Source organism: Magnolia sinica, chromosome 19 (genome assembly GCF_029962835.1).
Source record: "Magnolia sinica isolate HGM2019 chromosome 19, MsV1, whole genome shotgun sequence".
NCBI classification, from domain to species: Eukaryota; Viridiplantae; Streptophyta; class Magnoliopsida; order Magnoliales; family Magnoliaceae; genus Magnolia; species Magnolia sinica.
Window position 1 is genome coordinate 8,034,666 of NC_080591.1, and position 19,779 is coordinate 8,054,444.

General features: G+C 39.6%; 2 protein-coding genes across 2 annotated transcripts; both read right to left on the minus strand.

The window, feature by feature from the left end:
• Positions 1-7,106: 7,106 nt before the first annotated feature.
• Positions 7,107-11,904, minus strand: LOC131234835 (beta-glucosidase 44-like). The gene is made up of 11 exons (XM_058231814.1): positions 11,713-11,904; positions 10,333-10,391; positions 10,082-10,157; positions 9,886-9,957; positions 9,584-9,671; positions 8,975-9,227; positions 8,619-8,734; positions 8,083-8,297; positions 7,960-7,991; positions 7,605-7,707; positions 7,107-7,440 (listed from the first exon to the last, which is right to left on the minus strand). Exons 3-11 carry the CDS (start codon positions 10,140-10,142, stop codon positions 7,157-7,159), a joined length of 1,224 nt encoding a protein of 407 aa, XP_058087797.1. The 5' UTR covers positions 10,143-10,157; positions 10,333-10,391; positions 11,713-11,904; the 3' UTR covers positions 7,107-7,156.
• Positions 11,905-15,582: 3,678 nt separating this feature from the next.
• LOC131235548 (uncharacterized) lies at positions 15,583-17,196 on the minus strand. The gene is made up of 2 exons (XM_058232740.1): positions 16,998-17,196; positions 15,583-15,941 (listed from the first exon to the last, which is right to left on the minus strand). Exons 1-2 carry the CDS (start codon positions 17,040-17,042, stop codon positions 15,624-15,626), a joined length of 363 nt encoding a protein of 120 aa, XP_058088723.1. The 5' UTR covers positions 17,043-17,196; the 3' UTR covers positions 15,583-15,623.
• Between the last annotated feature and the right edge of the window lie 2,583 nt (positions 17,197-19,779).

Below are 19,779 nucleotides of genomic sequence, written 5' to 3' on the forward strand. Positions count from 1 at the left end.
AACTCTACATAGGGGTTCATGTCGACGACAGATGCCGAGTACATTGTGGTCAGAGAGGCATGTAAAGAGATGCTTTGGATGAAGAAGTTCCTACAAGAACTTAACCTGAAGCAGGAGCAACACGTGGTCTATTGCGATAATAAAAGTGCTATACACTTGAGCTGATTTTTTGAGCTCGAAAATGAGTTCAAGCCAAGTTCGAGCTGGCCCCAGCTCCACTCAACTCGAATAGAACCCAGCTCGAATCGAACTCGTATTAAACCAGTTCGGTGACTTAGTAATAATGATATTGATGTTGCTCACCAAGTGTTTGATGAAATGACCCAACGAAGTGTGGCTGGTGGCAAGGAAGGTATGTATATGAAACCAATACCCCTTTTTTCTTGACTTTTATGTTGTTTAGAAAGTGTTTGATAAAATACTTATAAAATCATTGCTGATGTCTTAAATACAATGAAATTTTGAAGGCGTAGTTCAGGTGTTTGTGAAAATGCCGCACAGGCGAACTCGGCTCGATCTTGGCTCAAACTTGGCTTGAACTGGCCTGAGCTGCTGACCGAACTGAGCCGAGCTGGCCAACAGGCTCGAGGACCAAGCCAAGTTGAGTTCGAGCTGAGGTCAGCTAGTGGCCTAGCCGAGTCGAGCTGAGGCTAGCTCGACTTAGTTTGACTCAATGTACACCCCTAAAGACCACAATAGGACAGGATTATAAAAAAAAATCAGGCAGATCCAAAACTCTTAGGGCTACACGACACAAAACAGTGGAGATTGAATGCTCACCATTGAAAAATGTGGGGCCACAAAAATTTTGTATCACGATGATATTTGTGCCTACGGCTGAGTGGTAATAACCCATGAACAGTTTGGATGGCATATAAACATCATGGCCCGGCTTCGGGAAGATTTCAACTATGTATGTTTCCATTCCCATTGTTTCTTTTGGTGTGGCCCACACGAATATTGGATCTGCCTAATTTTTAGAAACCTATCCCATTGTGGACCTATCTAGACACGGACGGTCATGTCTAGAGCTATGTGGGCCCACTATGATTTATATGTTTTATCCACACCGTCCATCTATTTTGACATATCATTTTAGGGCCATAAGGCAAAAATGAAGCAGATTGAAGGCTCAAGCGGACCACACCAAATAAAGTAGTGACGATTTAAAGCCTATGGTTGAAAACTTCTTGACAGCTTAGAAGTTTCAGATCAAGCTGATGTTTATGTTTTACCTTCATATAGGTCTATGTGAGGTCATGAACAGGTTGGATGGCAAATAAACATCACCGTTGGCATTAGAATGTTTTCAACTGAAAGAGTTCAATCCCCACTGTTTCACGTGGTGTGGTCCACTTGACCCTTTGATCTACATCTTTTTTCATCTCATGCCCTAAAATGAACTTTCAAAATAGATGGACGGCGTGGATAAACCATATAGATTAGCGGCCTCCCAATGTTGTACCCAATTCGAGCCTAATTTTGTAGTATATAAAATAATTTGAAGTTCTCTCTCCATGCGGACCATAACGTGTCCGAATTGACTCGGTACGGTTCATGAGTCACCCTCGACTCAACTCAGTACCAACTGAGTCAGTACAAGTGTTCTCTCTCTCCATCGAACCATACCGAGTCAGAGTTGACTCGGATGAGTCACATCAGTTGACACGTCCACGTCTTAAAAGCAGGAGCGAATCTGGTGTTACCCTTACCGTGTGGGGCCCACCTTGATAAATGTGTTGTGTATCCATGCTGCCCATCCATTTTTATGGCTCAGTTTAGGATGTTTCCCAAAAAATTAAGCAGATCCAAACAGTGGACCACACCACTAGAAAAAGTGGTGGATCCTGTTAAAAACTTTTTGCAGGCCACCAAAGTTTTGGATCAAGCTAATCTTTGTATTGTCCGTTCATCCAGGTCTAACTAACCTTATCAATGGATTGGATGGAAAATAAACATTGAGGATCTGCTCACAGTGGCCCTGGGAAGTTTTTAATGGTATGCATTCAATCACCACCGTTTCCTGTAGTGTGATCCATCTAAAATTTGAATCTGCTTAATTTTTGGGACCACCCCCTAAAATGAGTTGGAAAAACAGATGGACGGCGTGGATATACAACACATCATCAAGCTGGGCCCCAAGGTAACACCTAAGAAGGCTTTGGACACCTTCAAATTTCAGCTAGAATGCCCGTCAATACCCACCTGAAACCGAATTGAAAATCCATCTTACATCTATCCTCCCAAACCCAGTTGGAAATACCCAACAGAAACTTGATTTGAAAATCCATCTTACATCTATCATCCCAAACTTCATTAAAAACCAATCCAAACAATCTAACTAAATCAGATTTTCAACATAATAATTCACAGTTCCATCCCAAAACAATGAGTTTGTATTCTTCATGTGTATTAGACAAACGATGTTGATTTACAACTCCTTCCGTCCCCTAAGAATAACAAAGGAAGAAAAATCATAACAAACACGAGTTGTACAGACATTTATATACGAAAATCAAACACGGGTTTTAATCCCACCTATCATCAGTTCATTGCAGTGTTGTGAATTCTTGCATGGAGTTGGAAGAGTAGAGGATGTCAAATGGCCTCTTGTCGATGCTGCCTTTAGTACCGTAATCTGGCCTTCCTTGATAAGCACGTCGTCTTCCAGAGCTTCCATCTTCTTCTTCATTGAGTTCACTTCGTAGTTCAGCAGCATGTTATTCTCACGGTGCTGCTTCACTTCCTCCCACATCAAATCTCTCTCCTCTGTCACTTTCAACAGTATCCCCTTCTTGATCATCAGCTCCTTCACACAGTTGTAAATATTGGTTTGGAGTTTTTTTTTTTTTTTTCCCAGCATCTGTTCATTAATTAATTTCATCCGACGCTTAACAATGCAGGAGATGATAGATGAAAAATCCTAATGGCCATAACTATTTAAATTTTTTTTAAGGAAGATAATGTATCAGGTCCATATCAACCTGTTATGACCATTACAGGTCATCATGGGCCTTCTTTTTTTCTTTTTCTTTTTTTTTTTTTTCCAGAATAGGTGTTACAGCTAGGGGTGTACATCGAGCCGAACCGAGTCGAACTGGGCTCAACCCGGCCCGGCCTGCTCACCAGCCAAAGCAGCCCGAACTTGGCCCGGCCCGAACCCGGCCCGGTCAGCAATCGGGCGAGTTCGGGCCAGTTTCGAACCCACGATTTGGACAGCCTTGATTTTTTAACTCTACTCCATATACTCCATGGGAAGAGCTTAGGCAGGTAACTTAAATGACCTTGATTTTTGGGAAGGGTTTTTGTCATAAATTTTTAGGAATTTGCTCCATCTACAAAGGGACCCACGATTTGGATGGTCTGGATTGCTGTAAATGGTTAGGGTAACTGGGTAAGAATTTAGATATATATATATATATAGGCCGAGTCGGGCCGGGTCGGGCCAGGCCGAGTTGGGTTTCGGGCTGAGTCGAGCCGAACTGGAACCTATCCGAACTTGGCCCGAACTCAGTTTCGGGCCGAAGAAAATGGCCCGTCCCGACCCGAACTCAGTTCCGAGTTGGACCGAGTCGAGCGAGCTAATCGGGCTAGCCCGGTTTGTGTACAGCCCTAGTTACAGCCTCATACCGCATAACAAATCACATCGCTATTGTAACCTTTTTTTTTTTACACTATCCTTGGAAAGGTCACGCCAATACACCTCCCGACTCGAGAATGAACTATGTGTTGTATATCGAAACCGTCCACTAGTATTTCAAGCTCATTCTAGGGCATGGTCCTTAAAATGAAGCAGATCAAAATATCAAATGGGCTACTGAGTAGGGATTGAATACTCAGCATTGAAAACTTCTTGTGGGCCAAAAAATACTCGGATCAAGCTGATATTTGTTTTTCCCTTCATCTATATGTGTGTCCTTATCAAAAGGTTCGATGGAAAAGAAACAATAGGGTGAGTATTAAGGTGGGCCCTAGGAAGTTTTTAATGGTTAGAGTTTAATCACCCTTGTTTCATGTGGTGTTGTTCACATGAAATTTGTTTTCGCTTCATTTTTTTTTTTTAATCTCATGCCCTATTTGGCAGGAAGTTTGTTGAGTCAAAAGTTATGTAGGACTCACATAGATTTCCATGATAAATCCACTCCATCCATAAGTTTTGCAAGGTAATGATAGGATAGGATTATAAAAAATCAGCAGATCCAAGACTCCTGTAGGCCACACGACACCAAACAACAGGGATTGAATGCTTGCCATTGGAAACTTTGTGGGGGCCATAGAAATTTTGTATCATAGTGATATTTGTTGTGCCTTACCTGAGTGGTAATAGTATGGATTGCATATAAGCATCATGGTCGAGCTCCAAGAAGATTTCAACGGTGTATGTTTCCATTCCCGCTGTTTCCTTTGGTGTGGCCCGCAGGAGTATTGGATCTGCCTGATTTTTAGAACCGTATCCCATTGTGGTCTTGAAAAACCGATGGATTGAGTGGATTTGTCACAAAATCACTTTGCGCACCGACAATCCGCTTAGAGATGGAAGAGAAGAGGTTTAGTAGAGTACAATATTGGGAAGTACTTCAAGATAATACATCTCGAAGTATTGAAATATGATAAATGGGACTATCACAGTTCAATGAATGAGAACCATAAATGGTACTGGATGCAAATTGGGCCTGGATCTACTTCATTTCAAGGTGATTTAAAAATCAGTAAGGGATAATAGTCAAATGACTCCGTTACTTAACTCTAAGTCAAATGACTCATTGTGTCAAGGATGAAGGGGGATTTGGTGGTGTCGAACTGGATCATTTGCACCGAATGCTACTTAAACGAGTCTTAAATCCATGATTAGGGGTGCTGAAAATCAGACTTCAGCCCATTATGGGGTAAGCTAAGCTCAAAACCAACCTATTCTTACTCCCATTTGGTTTGATTGTCTTTTTTTCTTTTTTTGGAAATGTAAAAATAGATTTCAATAAAAAAGGCATTGAGGTAGCACCAAGAACAAAAACAACAAAGAAATCAAGCAAAGATAAAAATGGAAATTGCATCTTTTCCACCCATTTCTTACTTCCCCGCTCATTCTACAATAGTATCCCAAACATGACATACAACCCAATCAACACTATGGTGATCATTGAAAAAAGGTGCCGACATAGGTCAAGAACATAAGCTCATACTTGGCTTGTGGAAGGATAATGGATAAGAAGATGGTTAACCGAACTAAGCATTGGAATGACTATAGAGTGCTTTTGGAAATTTTCGATCATCAGAATTCTGTTTTTACTCATAGGAGAGGCCCCGTAGTGCCACATGTGAGTCAATCATATATTCTCCCCACCCTTCTAAAGCATGACATAGAAGGATCCAATTGAAGAGCAACCCGACTTGTCTCTAGTCCAAATCAACGCATTCACCAATCTACAACCTACAAGCATGAAACCACTCTAAGAGAGTGGTGTACTCGTCCACCTCATCGTCCCTATTGAAGTGCCAACAAGGCGGAGTCCACACTGCTGACTCACCACATGTCTCATAAAATTTGTCGTTCATAATGCTACAGTCTAGGCCAAACTAGTATTGGTCAAGAAAAAAATATTAAGAGGCAAGTCACCCCTCCATGCATCTTCCCCATTACCCAACCAAAAGGCTACTCCATCCTTGAACTCAGCTCTCATGCTATAAATGAGATTTCTCAAAAGTAGTTCTAAAAGTAGTGAACCTGTTTTTATCTTCTCTATATAAAAAAAATAGTATTGTAAAGTTAAGAACAATACTAAAGGCTGCCTTTGGTCACCAATATTTGATTGAATTGCAGTATTGAGTTCAATAGATAGGAAATGGCCAAATTTCTAATTACCTTAGCATATAAGTAGCTCTCAAATTATGATTATATTCCTTTCATGTTCAATAGAGCCAGGCATCCCAAACTGTGAAAACCATAAATGGTACTGGATACAGCTTGGGCCTGAAGCTAGGGCTGAAAGTCGGGCAGGTTGGGTCAAGTTGGTCCTCAACCTTAACCCAATCCAACCTAACCTAAGGTTGGGAATTTTCAACCCAATCGTGCTCGGTCGGGTTGGCCAGCTTGATACATGCTAAAATATAAGATAACTACTCCTTTAAAAGTCATATTATGTAGAATGCAATCTATTTGGGAGAGAGAAATTTGGCATATCTTGTTAGCTTAAGTCATCGCAAATGACATGGACCAATGAAATCCAATGGCACTGGAATTTTTTGTGCCTTCAACATAGGCGATCTGCACTCAATTATAATTTATAAGTAACCTCTATATCGATTGGGTTTGGTTTGGGTTGGGTTGGGCAACCCGAGACCTCAACCCTTCCCTGATCCAAGTTTTATCAGGTTGGTGTTTGTATAACCTAAGCCTGAGAACAAATCTGATACATCTTACCTGAGCCCAACCCAATGTTGGGTCGGTTGGGTTAAACCCACCTGACTTTCAGCCCAACTTGGAGCTATTTCATTTCAGCTTAAAAATAAGTAGGGGATAATGGTTAAATGACTCAATGACTTAGTTTTAGACTTGATCAACTATGAGTCAAATGACTCTTAAGGATGAAGGTGGATTGGTTGTGTTGAACTGGATCATTCGCACTGAATGCTACTTGGACCAATCTCAAATCCATAGTTAGGGGTGCTGAAAATCAAGCTTGAGCCCATTTAAGTGGGGTAGGCTACGCTCAAAACCAAATAGCTAGCTATGCCCATTGCTGGGTCTATGGTGGATCCATATCTTGAGCCCATCAAAATGGACCGTTATAGAGAAATCAAAGGTGTATAAACTCTCAAAGTAAGGATGGACTGAGTCACATTAGCTAATGTAAATATTAGATAAATCAGAGATGTAGAAACGCCCACATACCAAAAGCAAAAAAACCAAATATCTATACTAATTATGAAAATGATAAATGTGCATAAGTATTTCAATAACGAATACTATTAGAAACCATCTAAAGAACTAACTTCTAATCATCTCATAAGAAAATCTAATTAACTCCTAATCCAATTGCGCCCTATATTCTTTTCTTTTTGGTGATACACTAATATAATGTACACCAAAAATAGTATATATATTAAAAAAATGGGTGCATGCATAAAAAGAGAAAGGGCGCAATAGTGGAGCCTATGCTTAGTTCTTATTATTCTTGTCAAGGAGCTGCTGGAACCAATGCGCTGACATCTTTGGAATTCGCTTCAAGTTGTCGTTATAGTCGATGTAGTGTAGTCCAAATCTCGACGTAAAGCCAGATTTCCACTCAAAGTTATCAACCATTGACCATGCAAAGTAGCCAATTACGTTCGCTCCATCGTTCATTGCCTTCTTCATATTGAGCATGTAATCTCTATAGTAACTGACTCGAGTCCAGTCGTGCACACTATCCGAACGTGTAAGGTTGGCGGCATCATCCATTCCTGGCAAATCATTAAAAAACATTAGGTGCATGTATAAAAGCTAGTTACCAAGTCCAAGTGCGGCTCCATTTTATTACAATAATAAATATTATATAGTGTCGGAGAGTTGAACTTTGTGAGTTAACTTGACCATTCTAGTTTTTAAAAGATGGTGTAAATCTTACCATTTTCAGATACTATCACGATTGGGTTGTTGTATGTTTCCTTCACATAGGTGAGAGCATTGTACATACCCCAAGGAACAATGTAGAGCCAGTTTGAGTGTGCCTGCATTAGTTCATTCTTCCATCAATGCAACTCTAACAACTTCAAAATTTATAATAAAATTCAGTATGATCTTATTATTTATTTTATAATATGTTGTGTCGGATAATGAAATTTTTTTCCATCTAGGTGGATTGGTTCTCTCATGATTAAAAATCATAAATTAAAATAAAATCACAACCATGAATTAAAAGTTAATAATTAAATTAAAATAATAATAATAAAGTGGCTATGAATTTAGAAAGAATGTCTTACTCTCGGTCCAATCGGCACACCATTACGATCAACTACCATTCAAAACAAAAAATTTATTAGACAAGTCACTACATATATAACTTAAGTCCAAAGAAAATTGAAGTTGATGAAAAAGAGCGTTACATGCAAATCCGCAATTCCAATCTCCAACATAATCAGTATGGGCCGGTTTCACATGGGGATCATACATATAATTTGAGGTATACTGGTTAATGCCAACATAATCGATGGATCCTTTCACCTTCTTCACCTGACTACTTGTGAATTTTGGAAGCCTCTCCTTTACGATGTGGCGCATGTTATCCGGATATCTACCATAGACTATAGGATGCAAAAACCTGTGAATTTACATCAATGGCCCACAAAGAACTATCATAATAAGGAACTCGTTAAAAAGGGAATAGACTTCTTTTTTCTTCTTCTTTTTCCAAAAAACATTGTTAAATTAGTAAAGAAGGATTAACTAGGTGAATCCCAACCCTTGTATCAGTGGCCTATAAAAAAGAAGTCCAACAAAATGGCTAGGTGATCGACAATTCTTCATAACCATCAATCTTGGGCCCATCTGATCGGCAGTTTGATCATGGCTATCCATGTTGAGACCTATTAAATTACTAGTGGGTCCCACTAGATTTTTAGACTAGGAAAATAGTACTTACCAACCAAGGTGGAAATCTCTTGCCCTTTGGGCTGCTGCAACATCATCAGTGCTATTAGTTAAAGGCTCATACCAAACAAAATCTAACAAAATTCCAATCTTTCCATTCTGGCATTCCTGAAATATCAACGCCATAAAAACAAAACAATCAACCAATTATAAAAAAGCGGTAGGAAATAGTAAACATCCCATAAATTCAGGCCATTCATTAGGCAGTGTACATTAATGTAGACTTGCCAACATTTTTTTATTTCTTTCATTGCTTTTGTCACCTGATTTTTAGCAAAGCACATCTGAAGAGAGAGACCCACCTGATGACAGGAATATATGATGATAAGCTATACATTTAACATTTACCTGATACTTGTGACGATATCGTTGCACAGCAGCTGCATGAGCAAGAATCAAATTATGGGCTACAATGTATGGCTCTGTCGCTGAGTTTCCAGATGTGCAATTTCCGAAGGGCGCCGAACACCGCCCGGGGGCAAAGGTCCCATCATCATAGCCCAGGCTTGCGACAACACGTGGCTCATTGAACGTAAACCAGTTCTTCACTCGATCACCGAACATCTTGAAGCATAAATCTGCGTAATCTGCAAAATCTTTACTGGTACACCACACAAACTATGATCAATTCACTTGTTTTATAGACCCCATCATAGAATACACATGCCAAAATCATATGATCTTTTTAAAAGTCACTAACTAGTCCTTCACTAGACATAATTTATCTAGAAACTTGGCGGACTGAACTCAACTAACAAGATTTTGAAATTTTGGTGTTGAGTTAACCGAAAGATTTAGGGTTTGGACTACAATTTTGGGCATGCCTCCCATTTAACATTGTATGGTTTACATTGGTGATCAATATGTTTCTTTTGAGCCATAGAAAATCTCCATAAAGCATTATATATTTTTCCCTCTATTAACATGCGCATTAGATTGTAAGGATTAGAAACTTACACAACTTGTCTATTGAGCCAGCCTTTGTATTTCTCCTCAAGGGCCTGAGGGAGATCATAATGGTAGAGATTTGCATAAGGAGTAATGCCTGCATTATCATCATTTTAAAATAAAACTGTGTCACTAACATACACATGTCATTAAAATGCATATATATTGGCCCCATGTTTTTGGGGTCTGTAAAAGATTAATGGGCCCCACCAATTATTTAAGGTAGTGGTGTGTATCAAGTTCCATCAAGTGGCACAATTAGCTAGTTGTGAATAATTTAAAAATATAGTGAGATGGAGAGATAAAAGTACCTTTCTCAATCATATAATCGATCAGCTTGTTATAATAAGCAACCCCTTGCTCATTCACATTACCCGTGCCCTCTGTATATCATAAACAATCCCTACTATGAGAGATACATATAGTTGTGTGTATGTAATATGTATGTGAGTAGGAGCATCCATCTATATTTATATAAAGAGAGAGAGATTTTCTATATTTAAGAACCTGGGAAAATCCTTGACCAAGAAATGGAGAACCTATACGCATCCATGTTCATATCTACCATCAAATCAATATCTTCCTGCAACATGTATGAAACACTTATCAAAATACATCGTTGGCTACATAAACAATCTTGTTGTATTGAAAATTCATCTACAAATATATATGAGACACACAACAAACAAGCACGTCCAATTTGATGTAGACATATGCATACATCATTGGCAACATAAACAATCTTGTCCGTTTAGTACCTTATAGCGATGGTACTCATCAACAGAAACATCTGCGTTTGCACCATTTGCAACAACTCCTGTCCAATTAGAAAATTTAAAATTTAACAATGAAAAAAAAAGGAAAAAGAAAAAAATAAAAGGATTGAAATTGAACATCTATAAATCTAACTCATATAATATATCGATCTTTAATCGGATGGTCGCCGGCCACCTTTAAGTATTTATTGTATTCAAACCATCCATCAGTTTTTCTAGCTCATTTTAGCTAACAGCCAAGGATTGAATTCCAATTATTAAAATGAGTGGTAAAAAACCAATGGACAGAGTGGATATGCAACACATACATCAAGGTGGGACCCCGAATCTAAATCCCAACCCGAATCTACATTCCCATTCAAAATGCAGTTTTCAAATTTTAAATTATTCCAATACATTGGGCTCATAGGAGTGATCCATAGAATACAAGAATCCAACCAAATCAGGATATGTATTCTACCAGAGAAAAACCTTTGATACTCTTGTGGAGTGTGATGGATAATACAAACCTTTGATACTCTTGTGGCGTGTGATGGATGATACATGAATCACTTAGATATTGCATACATGAGATACATATTATTGAATATTTAATGTTAGATGTGTCCTGGATCAAAATTTACAGTTATTTGATTATTTAAAGATCAAATTGATGAATATTTTTAGAATGATTAAGATTGAAAATATTCAAATGCCTAATTTCAACAAATAAGTGTCCACGAATTAAAGGATATGATTGTTCAAACAATGCAATTTTGGTACTATGACTTGTATGGTGATTTGCACAACTTGATGGCATATCAAGTGTTTCACTCAGCCAATACATCACATGACTTCTCAATACATACTAGTATAAACATTGATCGTGAGAGGGTGATAATCGGAATCGCTAGACACATATGAAAGGATGAACACCTTTTGAAACTTGGTGGGCCCCTCTCTGACATGTCCGATGGGCCAATGAAATGTCACCATCTTACAGTCACTAATACCACTTCTATATCACCATGCTCGGGCACATTGATTGTACGATACAAGCTTTCAGTTCACCCAAGTGGGGCCCACTATTCATTGATCAATGGGTTAATTAAAATTTGGATCCATCCAATGGACAAATATATAATACCCAACCACACTTACAAACAAATAACATCCATCAACTTGGTAAATAAAATAAACTATCAAAAAATCATATATGCATGTAAAACATCAAAACAATAAAAATAACGCTGGCTTAGATTGTGTTTGGTTGCACTTACTGTTACAAAATATGATAATATCATGAAATTTCATAATACATGTAAAAAAGAATCAATCAGAACAAGATAAAGAAGATCCAAAAACAAAGATTAATCAAATTACCTGGGTAACGAACAAGCACGTCCCAAATGCTCGGCCCACGGCCATACTCAGGACCAGCCGCTCCTTCGACCTGGTATGCCGATGTTGCTGTGCCAAACACGAACCCCGGTGGAAAGCTCTCTCTTGTGAGCCCTCCAGTGTCATAAAGGTCGCCATACACACGACATTGGACAGACTGGATGGAAAAGATGAGAAAAATAGAAATATAGCTAATAATAACCTTCATATTTCACTCTCTTGAGCAAAACCCCTGAGTGTTCTCTTTTTGTTTTAGATCTGTATTTATAGACAGATAAATCCATCTGTAGAGATAAAATCCAATCCAACACCCATTCAGCTTACTTGAATTTTAAAATTCCTTATATTTCTCCGAGGTTGGCTATGGATCAACCTTTGTAAAGAAGTTCCTGTTCTCATAAACTAAGTGGGGCCCACCGTGAAGTTTGTATGTAATCTACACCGTCTATCCTTTTTTTTCAGCTTAAGTTAGGTCATGATGCAAAAAATTGGATATATCAAAAACTCAAGTGAGCCAAACTACAGGAAAAAATGAGTAGAGAAATGACTAGCGTTGAACTTCCCTAGGGTTTACCATGATGTTTATATGCCATCCATACTGTTCCTAAGATCCTAAGGGGATAAACTGAAAACATAAAAATATCAGTCTGATAAAAAAAAATCTTATTGCCCCACGAATATTTCAATGGTTGACATTCAATAATCATTGTTTCCTGTCATGTGGCCCACTTGAGTTTTTGATATGCTTCATTTTTGTGCTCATGGCTTAGAATGATCAGAAAAAACGTATGGATGGGATGGATTTATTATAAACGTTACAGTGCGCCCCACCTAGCTTACAAGCACAGGACCATCTCCCCAAGGCCAATGGCAGGCAAATGGCGTCCAATTTTTGAGGACACGGATCGCCTACCGTAGAGGCATAGGACTCGGAGAGGAGATGAGGCACGGGTAACGGCTTAGTTGGTGAGTCCCTTAGTGTGGGGGCCACCCTGATTTATGTGTTGTATATCCAAGCCGTCCATAATTTTAGGGCATGGTCATTAAAATGAAGGAGATCAAAATATCAAACGGGCTACTGAGTCGGGAATATTGAATTCCCAGCGTTGAAAACTTCTCGTGGGCCAAAAAATATTTAGATCAAGCTGATATTTTGATTTCCCATCATCCAGATTTGTGTGTACTTATCAAAGGTTGGATGAAAAATAAATACTACGGTGAGTATTAGAGTGGGCCCTGTGAAGATTTTAATGGTTAGATTTTAATCACCATTATTTCATAAGGTGTGGATCACATGGAATTTGTTTCTGCATCATTTTTGAGCTCATGCCCTATGATGAGCTGGAAAAACGGGTGGACGGCGTGCACAGCAACACAATCAGAAAGTGGGCCCCACAATCACAAAGTGTTGGGTAAGTCATCCTCTCCCGATTGCACAGGAAGTTCGTGGAGACAGAAACTGTATGGGGTGACGGATATTTCCATGATAAATCCACTCCGTCCATCAGTTTTACAAGAGCACAGTAGGACAGGATTATAAAAAATCAGGCAGATCCAAAACTCATGGGGGGCTACACGACACAAAACAGCAGGGATTGAATGCTCACCATTGAAAACTGTGTGGCCACAGAAATTTTGTATCACGATGATATTTGTGCCAACGGTTTATCTGAGTGGTAATAACCCATGAACATGAACGGTTTGGATAGCATATAAACATCATGGCCCGGCTTAGGAAGATTTCAACTGTGTATGTTTCCATTCCCACTGTTTCTTTTGGTGTGGCCCGCAGGAGTACTGTATCTGCCTGATTTTTATAACCCTGTCCCATTGTGGACCTATCTAGACATGGACGGTCATGTCTGCAGCTTTGTGGGCTCACTGTGATTTATATGTTTTATCCACACCAATTAAAAGTTTCGGATCAAGCTGATGTTTATGTTTTACCTTCATACAGGTCTATGTGAGGTTATGAACAGGTTGGATGGCAAATAAACATCATGGTTGTCCTTAAAATGTTTTCAACGGTAAGAGTTTAATCCCCACTATCTCACATGGTGTGGTCCACTTGACCCTTCGATCTGCGTCTTTTTTTGTCTCATGCCCTAAAATGAATTTTCAAAATAGATGGATGGCGTGGATAAACCATATAGATTAGCAGGCCTCCCAAAGTTGTACCCAATCCGAGCCCAATTTTGTGGTATACAAAATAATATGAAGTACTCTCTCCATCCGGACCATAACGTGTCCGAGTTGCTCGGTACGGCTCATGAGTCACCTCCAACTTGACTCAGTACCAACTGAGTCAGTAAAGTGTTCTCTCTCTCCGTCCTATCATACCGAGTCAGAGTTGACTCATACGAGTCACATCAGTTGGCATGTCAAATCTGGTGGTACCGTTACCGTGTGGGGCCCACCTTGATAAATGTTTTGTGTATCCACGTCGCACATCCATTTTTACGACTTCACTTCATCTCAGTCAAAAAGACCTTATAACAGTTTGTATGGAATTTAAATATCAAGGTGGAGTGTAGGAATGTTTCAACGTTGGGCATTTTGAGTATTGAACATGGACTAAAATTGACCTTATAAACATTTATTTTAGAACATGGGATTAAAACTGAGGTGGATCCAATAATCAAGTGGGACCAAAACATAAGGATTGAACATCCAGATTTGAAATATTCCTGGGCCAACATAAGGAATTTATCTATTTTTTATTTTTATTTTTTTATGAATGATGATATTTTATTCGTTTTTTAAGGAATAATGATATTTTAATTTTCTCTAAGTACTTCAGTTTATTTGAATTAAATAGAATAATTTTATTCTCATTTAATAAAAAATAAATTCTTTATAATGTAAAACATTTCCAAATAGGAGATAGGGGCAAATGCATCAAATTAATGTATTTCAGGCATTTCAGATGTTTCTTAACAAACAGGTTATTTCAAATTTAGTACCTAATTTTCAGACTTCATCCATAATTACCAAACAAGTTTTTTGACTTTAGCTTTCAAATTCAGCTTTTAGATTTCAGGTTCAGGCTTCAGATTTCAGATTCAGCCTTTAGAGTTCAGATTTAACAAACGAGGCCTTAGTTTAGGACGTTTCCCAAAAAATTAAGTAAATCCAAAGACCTAGTGGACCACACCACTAGAAATAGTGGTGAATGACCTCTAAAAACTTTTTGCAGGCCACAAAAGTTTTGGATCAAGCTGATCTTTGTATCGTCTGTTCATCCAGGTCTGATTAACCTTATCAACGGATTGGATGGAAAATAAACATTGAGGATATGCTTACAGTGGCCCTGGGAAGTTTTTAATGGTATGCATTCAATCACCACTGTTTCCTGTAGTGTGATCCATCTAAAATTTGAATCTACTTAATTTTTGGGACCACCCCCTAAAATGAGTTGGAAAAACAGATGGACAGCGTGGATATACAACACATCATCAAGGTGGGCCCTAAGGTAACACCTTATAAGGCTTTGGACACCTTCAAATTTCAGCTAGAATGGCAGTCTACCCAACTGAAACCTGAATTGAAAATCCATCTTACATCTATCCTTCCAAACCCAGTTGGCAATACCCAACAGAAACCTGATTTGAAAATCCATCTTACATCTATGATCCCAAACTTCATTAAAAATCAATCGAAGCAATCTAACTAAATCAGATTTTCAATACAATAATTCACAGTTCCATCCCAAAACAATGAGTTTGTATTCTTCATGTGTATTAGACAAACTATGTTGATTTACAACTCCTTCCGTCCCCTAAGAATAACAAAGGAAGAAAAATCATAACAAACACGAGTTGTATGGACATATATATATATATATATATATATACGAAAATCAAACACGGGTTTTAATCCCACCTATCATCATTTCATTGCAGTGTTGTGAGTTCTTGCATGGACTTGGAAGAGTAGAGGATGTCCAACGGCCTCTTGTTGATGTTGTCTTTCAGTATTGTAATCTGGCCTTCCTTGATAAGCACGTCGTCTTCACGAGCTTCCATCTTCTTCTTCATTGAGTTCACTTCGTAGTTCAGCAGCATGTTCTCATGGTGCTGCTTCACTTCCTCCCACATCAAATCTCTCTCCTCTGTCACTTTCGACAGTATCCCCTTCGTGATCGTCAGCTCCTTCATACACTCCTGTAAATCACTTTGGAGTTGGTTGATATTCTCTTCCTTCCTCAACATCTGTTCATTAATAAATTTCATCCGACAGTTAATTAACAATGCAGGAGATGGTAGATGAAAAACCCTAACCATGGTTTTAAGACTTGTCTGAGTCATTTGTGACTCCGATGAGTCGACCTAGATTCGGCACTACCCAATCTGATCCAATATCGCGGGTCACCACCAACCCCAACTTGCTAGCAAGCAATTCAATAACAGCAATAGTGGCAGTTAGGATATGGGTATGCGTCATAATGGCCATAACAATTTTTAAAAAAAATAAAATTAGGAAGATAATGTATCAGGTCCATATCGGCCTGTTATGACTGTTACAGGTCCATCATGGGCCCTTCTTTTTTTTTTTTTCAGAATAGGCGTTACAGCCTCGTACTGCATAACAAATCACATCGCTATTGTTACCTTCTTTTTTTTACACAATCCTTGGAAAGGTCACACCAATACACCTCCCGACTCGAGAATGAACAAGTTCATCCAAATTTGTGAGCCTAAAAACCATGATCCTAACTAAACCAACCCGATACCCAGCAATTCCATCCAGTCGCTTGTAGTGTGTCCTGTTCGATCGATCCTGTGCGATACCAGGGGTGGGTTTATACCGGGGGTGGGTTTGCTTTGGTTTTATATCTTGTTGCACCCGAACCTGTGAAGAGCCTCAGTCCCTAGACTCCCTAGGGCTTGCAAGGGTTTAGCTCGGAATCTTCGGATGAAGAACCAGCAGCATATGGTTCTAAAACTCAGAGCCCGACTCAACACTTAGCATGATTTCGAACCCAACTCAATGACTAACTCTCTCACGAGAGTAACTCAATAAGATTCATCAAGCCAGCTCAATCACTTAGTCAACTCGATGAGATTCATGGTGGCTCAAGCCGAATCACTCGCTTGGTTGCCAAGAAAGCAAAGGTTGTGAACCAGTGCACCAGTCCCAAGTAATTTTATTTAATTATCATATACTAACTAAATCCAAATAAAGATTCGATCGATTCTCCAGGTCAACCCAAGCCAGCTGGGCGAGTTAGGTCGAACTAACTAACAGCCACATGATAAAACACTCACCTGCAGTTCAAGATCCTTCAACTTGTGGGTCAGAGAGAGTTGCATCTTGTGCTCACTGGATTTCGCATCTTAGGATGTCGTTCCCCCTTACTCCTGTTGCCAACTCAGCTTGCAATTGCTCGAGTTCCTGCTCTTTGCAAGACATCTTTTCTCATAGTACTTTTATTACTAGGATTTTAGCCTTGAGCTCATGCTCCACATTTCCCTGGAAAAACAGGACAGAAACATAAGCAACCATTGATGGGGTGGACCAGAACATGATCAGTGACTTTGGATAATAAGCTCAATGATTAAGGGATATATAGATACTGAGAAGGTCCTTGGGTCCAAACAGGGAATAATTTCCAACCTTTCATGTGCGTTTGACATTTAATCACGGGGATCACCTTGTGCAAAAATCAGCCACATCCGCTCATTAAGCAACACTTGTATTTTTTTTGTATTTATCAATGGCTAGATATCGTTTTCTATGGTGGCCCACCAGATGAGTAGATGGGGCTGATTTTGCACTTGGTAATTCTCATTTGGGGGCCAACATATTGAGAGGGGTTTGAATGCTGCCAGCACTTAAATAGGTGTGAAGTTATCGAATTGGGTAGACCATTACTTATGGTCCAACCAGTTGGGCTTGAGACGTTCTCATTCATAGATAATCATCTCATGAGGTGTATATAAAATGCCGAGGAGATCTTTTCTAAGAAATGGATCACGATTGCTTGTTCGGCTCGAAGCAACTACAATGACAATTTTGTAAGCCAGAAGTGGAAAAAGGGATGGAAAAGTGTTTAGTTTGTCAAAAACTCAAAAGCATGAACAGATTAATATTAGATGCTCAATGTTCACAAAGTTGAATATTAGATGCCCAATGCTCAAAAAGTCAAACCCCCCTTCCCTTTTGAATGATTTTTGGAAGAATCCAAATTACCAAAGTGAACATATATCAGTATCACTGGATCAGGAATACTTTGGAACAGAAGGTGTTAAAACTAGAGAAGGTCCATACGAACGATAATGGGTCAGACATGATGACTGAAGCATTACTCAAGGGTAAGTTTGAGGTTTGTAGAAACCTGACTGGCTTGAAGAGGGCAAATTCCTCCTGAGTCAGAAAGGGGGAGATTTGATGGGATTTTCCCCCTTAGAGGAGAGGTGGTGCATCCAGTCGTAAAACGGATGTCTTTCATTACTCAACCGGTCGAAGGGAGCTGCTTGACCGGTCGAAGCTTGCTCAAATCAAAGTTCAGCAAGCTCTATTTTTTTGCCTCGACCAGTTGAAGGCCTAGCTTGATCAGTTGAGGGTCTATTCGACCAGTCGAGGACCTAGCTCGACTAGTCGAGGGTTACGCATATTCTGTGGGGATCTTGTGTGGACTACATAAATTTGAGGTGGTTTCACAGAGGTGCGGAAAGGAAATTGCCTAAACTATGAATAGGGGTCTGTAACACCCTGAAAATTCGAGGGTCGTGCATATACTCGACTCCCGAGTTCTCGAGTGTCACTTATCATAAATTTTATAGTTTTATGATTGATCAAGCTTAATTGCGCAACTTGGAATTACTTGGATCATGAAACACAACCACAACTAGTCTACTGGAATGAAAAAGATATATATATATATATATATATATATATATATGTATGTATGAACAGGTCCAAAAGAATACAGATTGGTCGCCCAAGGCGTTGCCCAACAAAAATCACAAAAAATATCATGTCCAAAAGAATAGGACCGAGTTTGCTGCTCAGCAATCCAACGTCCCGCCTACTGATACGATGAGGTCCCGCTTATCAGCTGGAAGTAGGAGAACTCGTCCTCCTCCCCGAGGCTCTCGCTGTCAGGCTCCTTATACTCGGCATCACCTGCATTTATGAACGAGTTTGGTTGGTGTTTTAAAACACTGTCCTAAAGTGAGAGTGAGTGATTAACTCAGTGGGTGCTATTAGTCTTAAGTTATAACAAGCATCAGTTATAATAAGAATTTAATAAAAAATAGTCAATCATAAATACCTAAATAATCTTGTTAATGCGTATGCATGACGGATGATATGATGCATGCCCTCACCATGACTCTCCCTCAGTGACTCCATCTAATGATCACGTATGACCAACACTCCCTCAGAGCGACCTCGACTGCCGAGTCGCCACCCTAGCTAATGCGATGTAATACGATAGTGTTAGCCGAGTTCTTAGTTAAGTCCTTTTATCCAGCAGATTGGGGAGTCTGATACATCCCATGTATCAAATGCCCTGAACGAGTTGCGAGGCCAAGACCTCCCAACGTGTGAAGCCAAGACCCCGCGATCTTTAATCCCGTTGGGTTCCCCGTCCTTGACTTCAAGCACACGGGGAGTGCTGAAAGAAAGGGATCACTCGTGATCACTATGGGGAGGCGCGTCACCCCAGCGTAGGCTGACAGCTCGGACACAGTGTCCTATTCCACCATACCCAGCTCACGAGACTGTCGATCAATATTCCATCCGGTATTGATGGGCTACAAGGGTAGTAGGGTGTTTTAGATTTCATATATAAGTGAGCAAACATGGTTAACAAATAGGGTTAGACAGTAAATAGGCTAAACTGCATGAGTCAGACGAGCATGAGACGAACGACATCAAGTACAAGGGACCTATGTAGTCGAACTACTGTCGCCCGTACACACCCGCCTAAACCCACAGGTTTAGCCCTAACATGGTCCTACCGATGGGACTACCGCATCTTCTCATGTTCTTGACTAACCCAAGGGTCCAATGTTAATTCATAGCATACCAACCATCAAAATT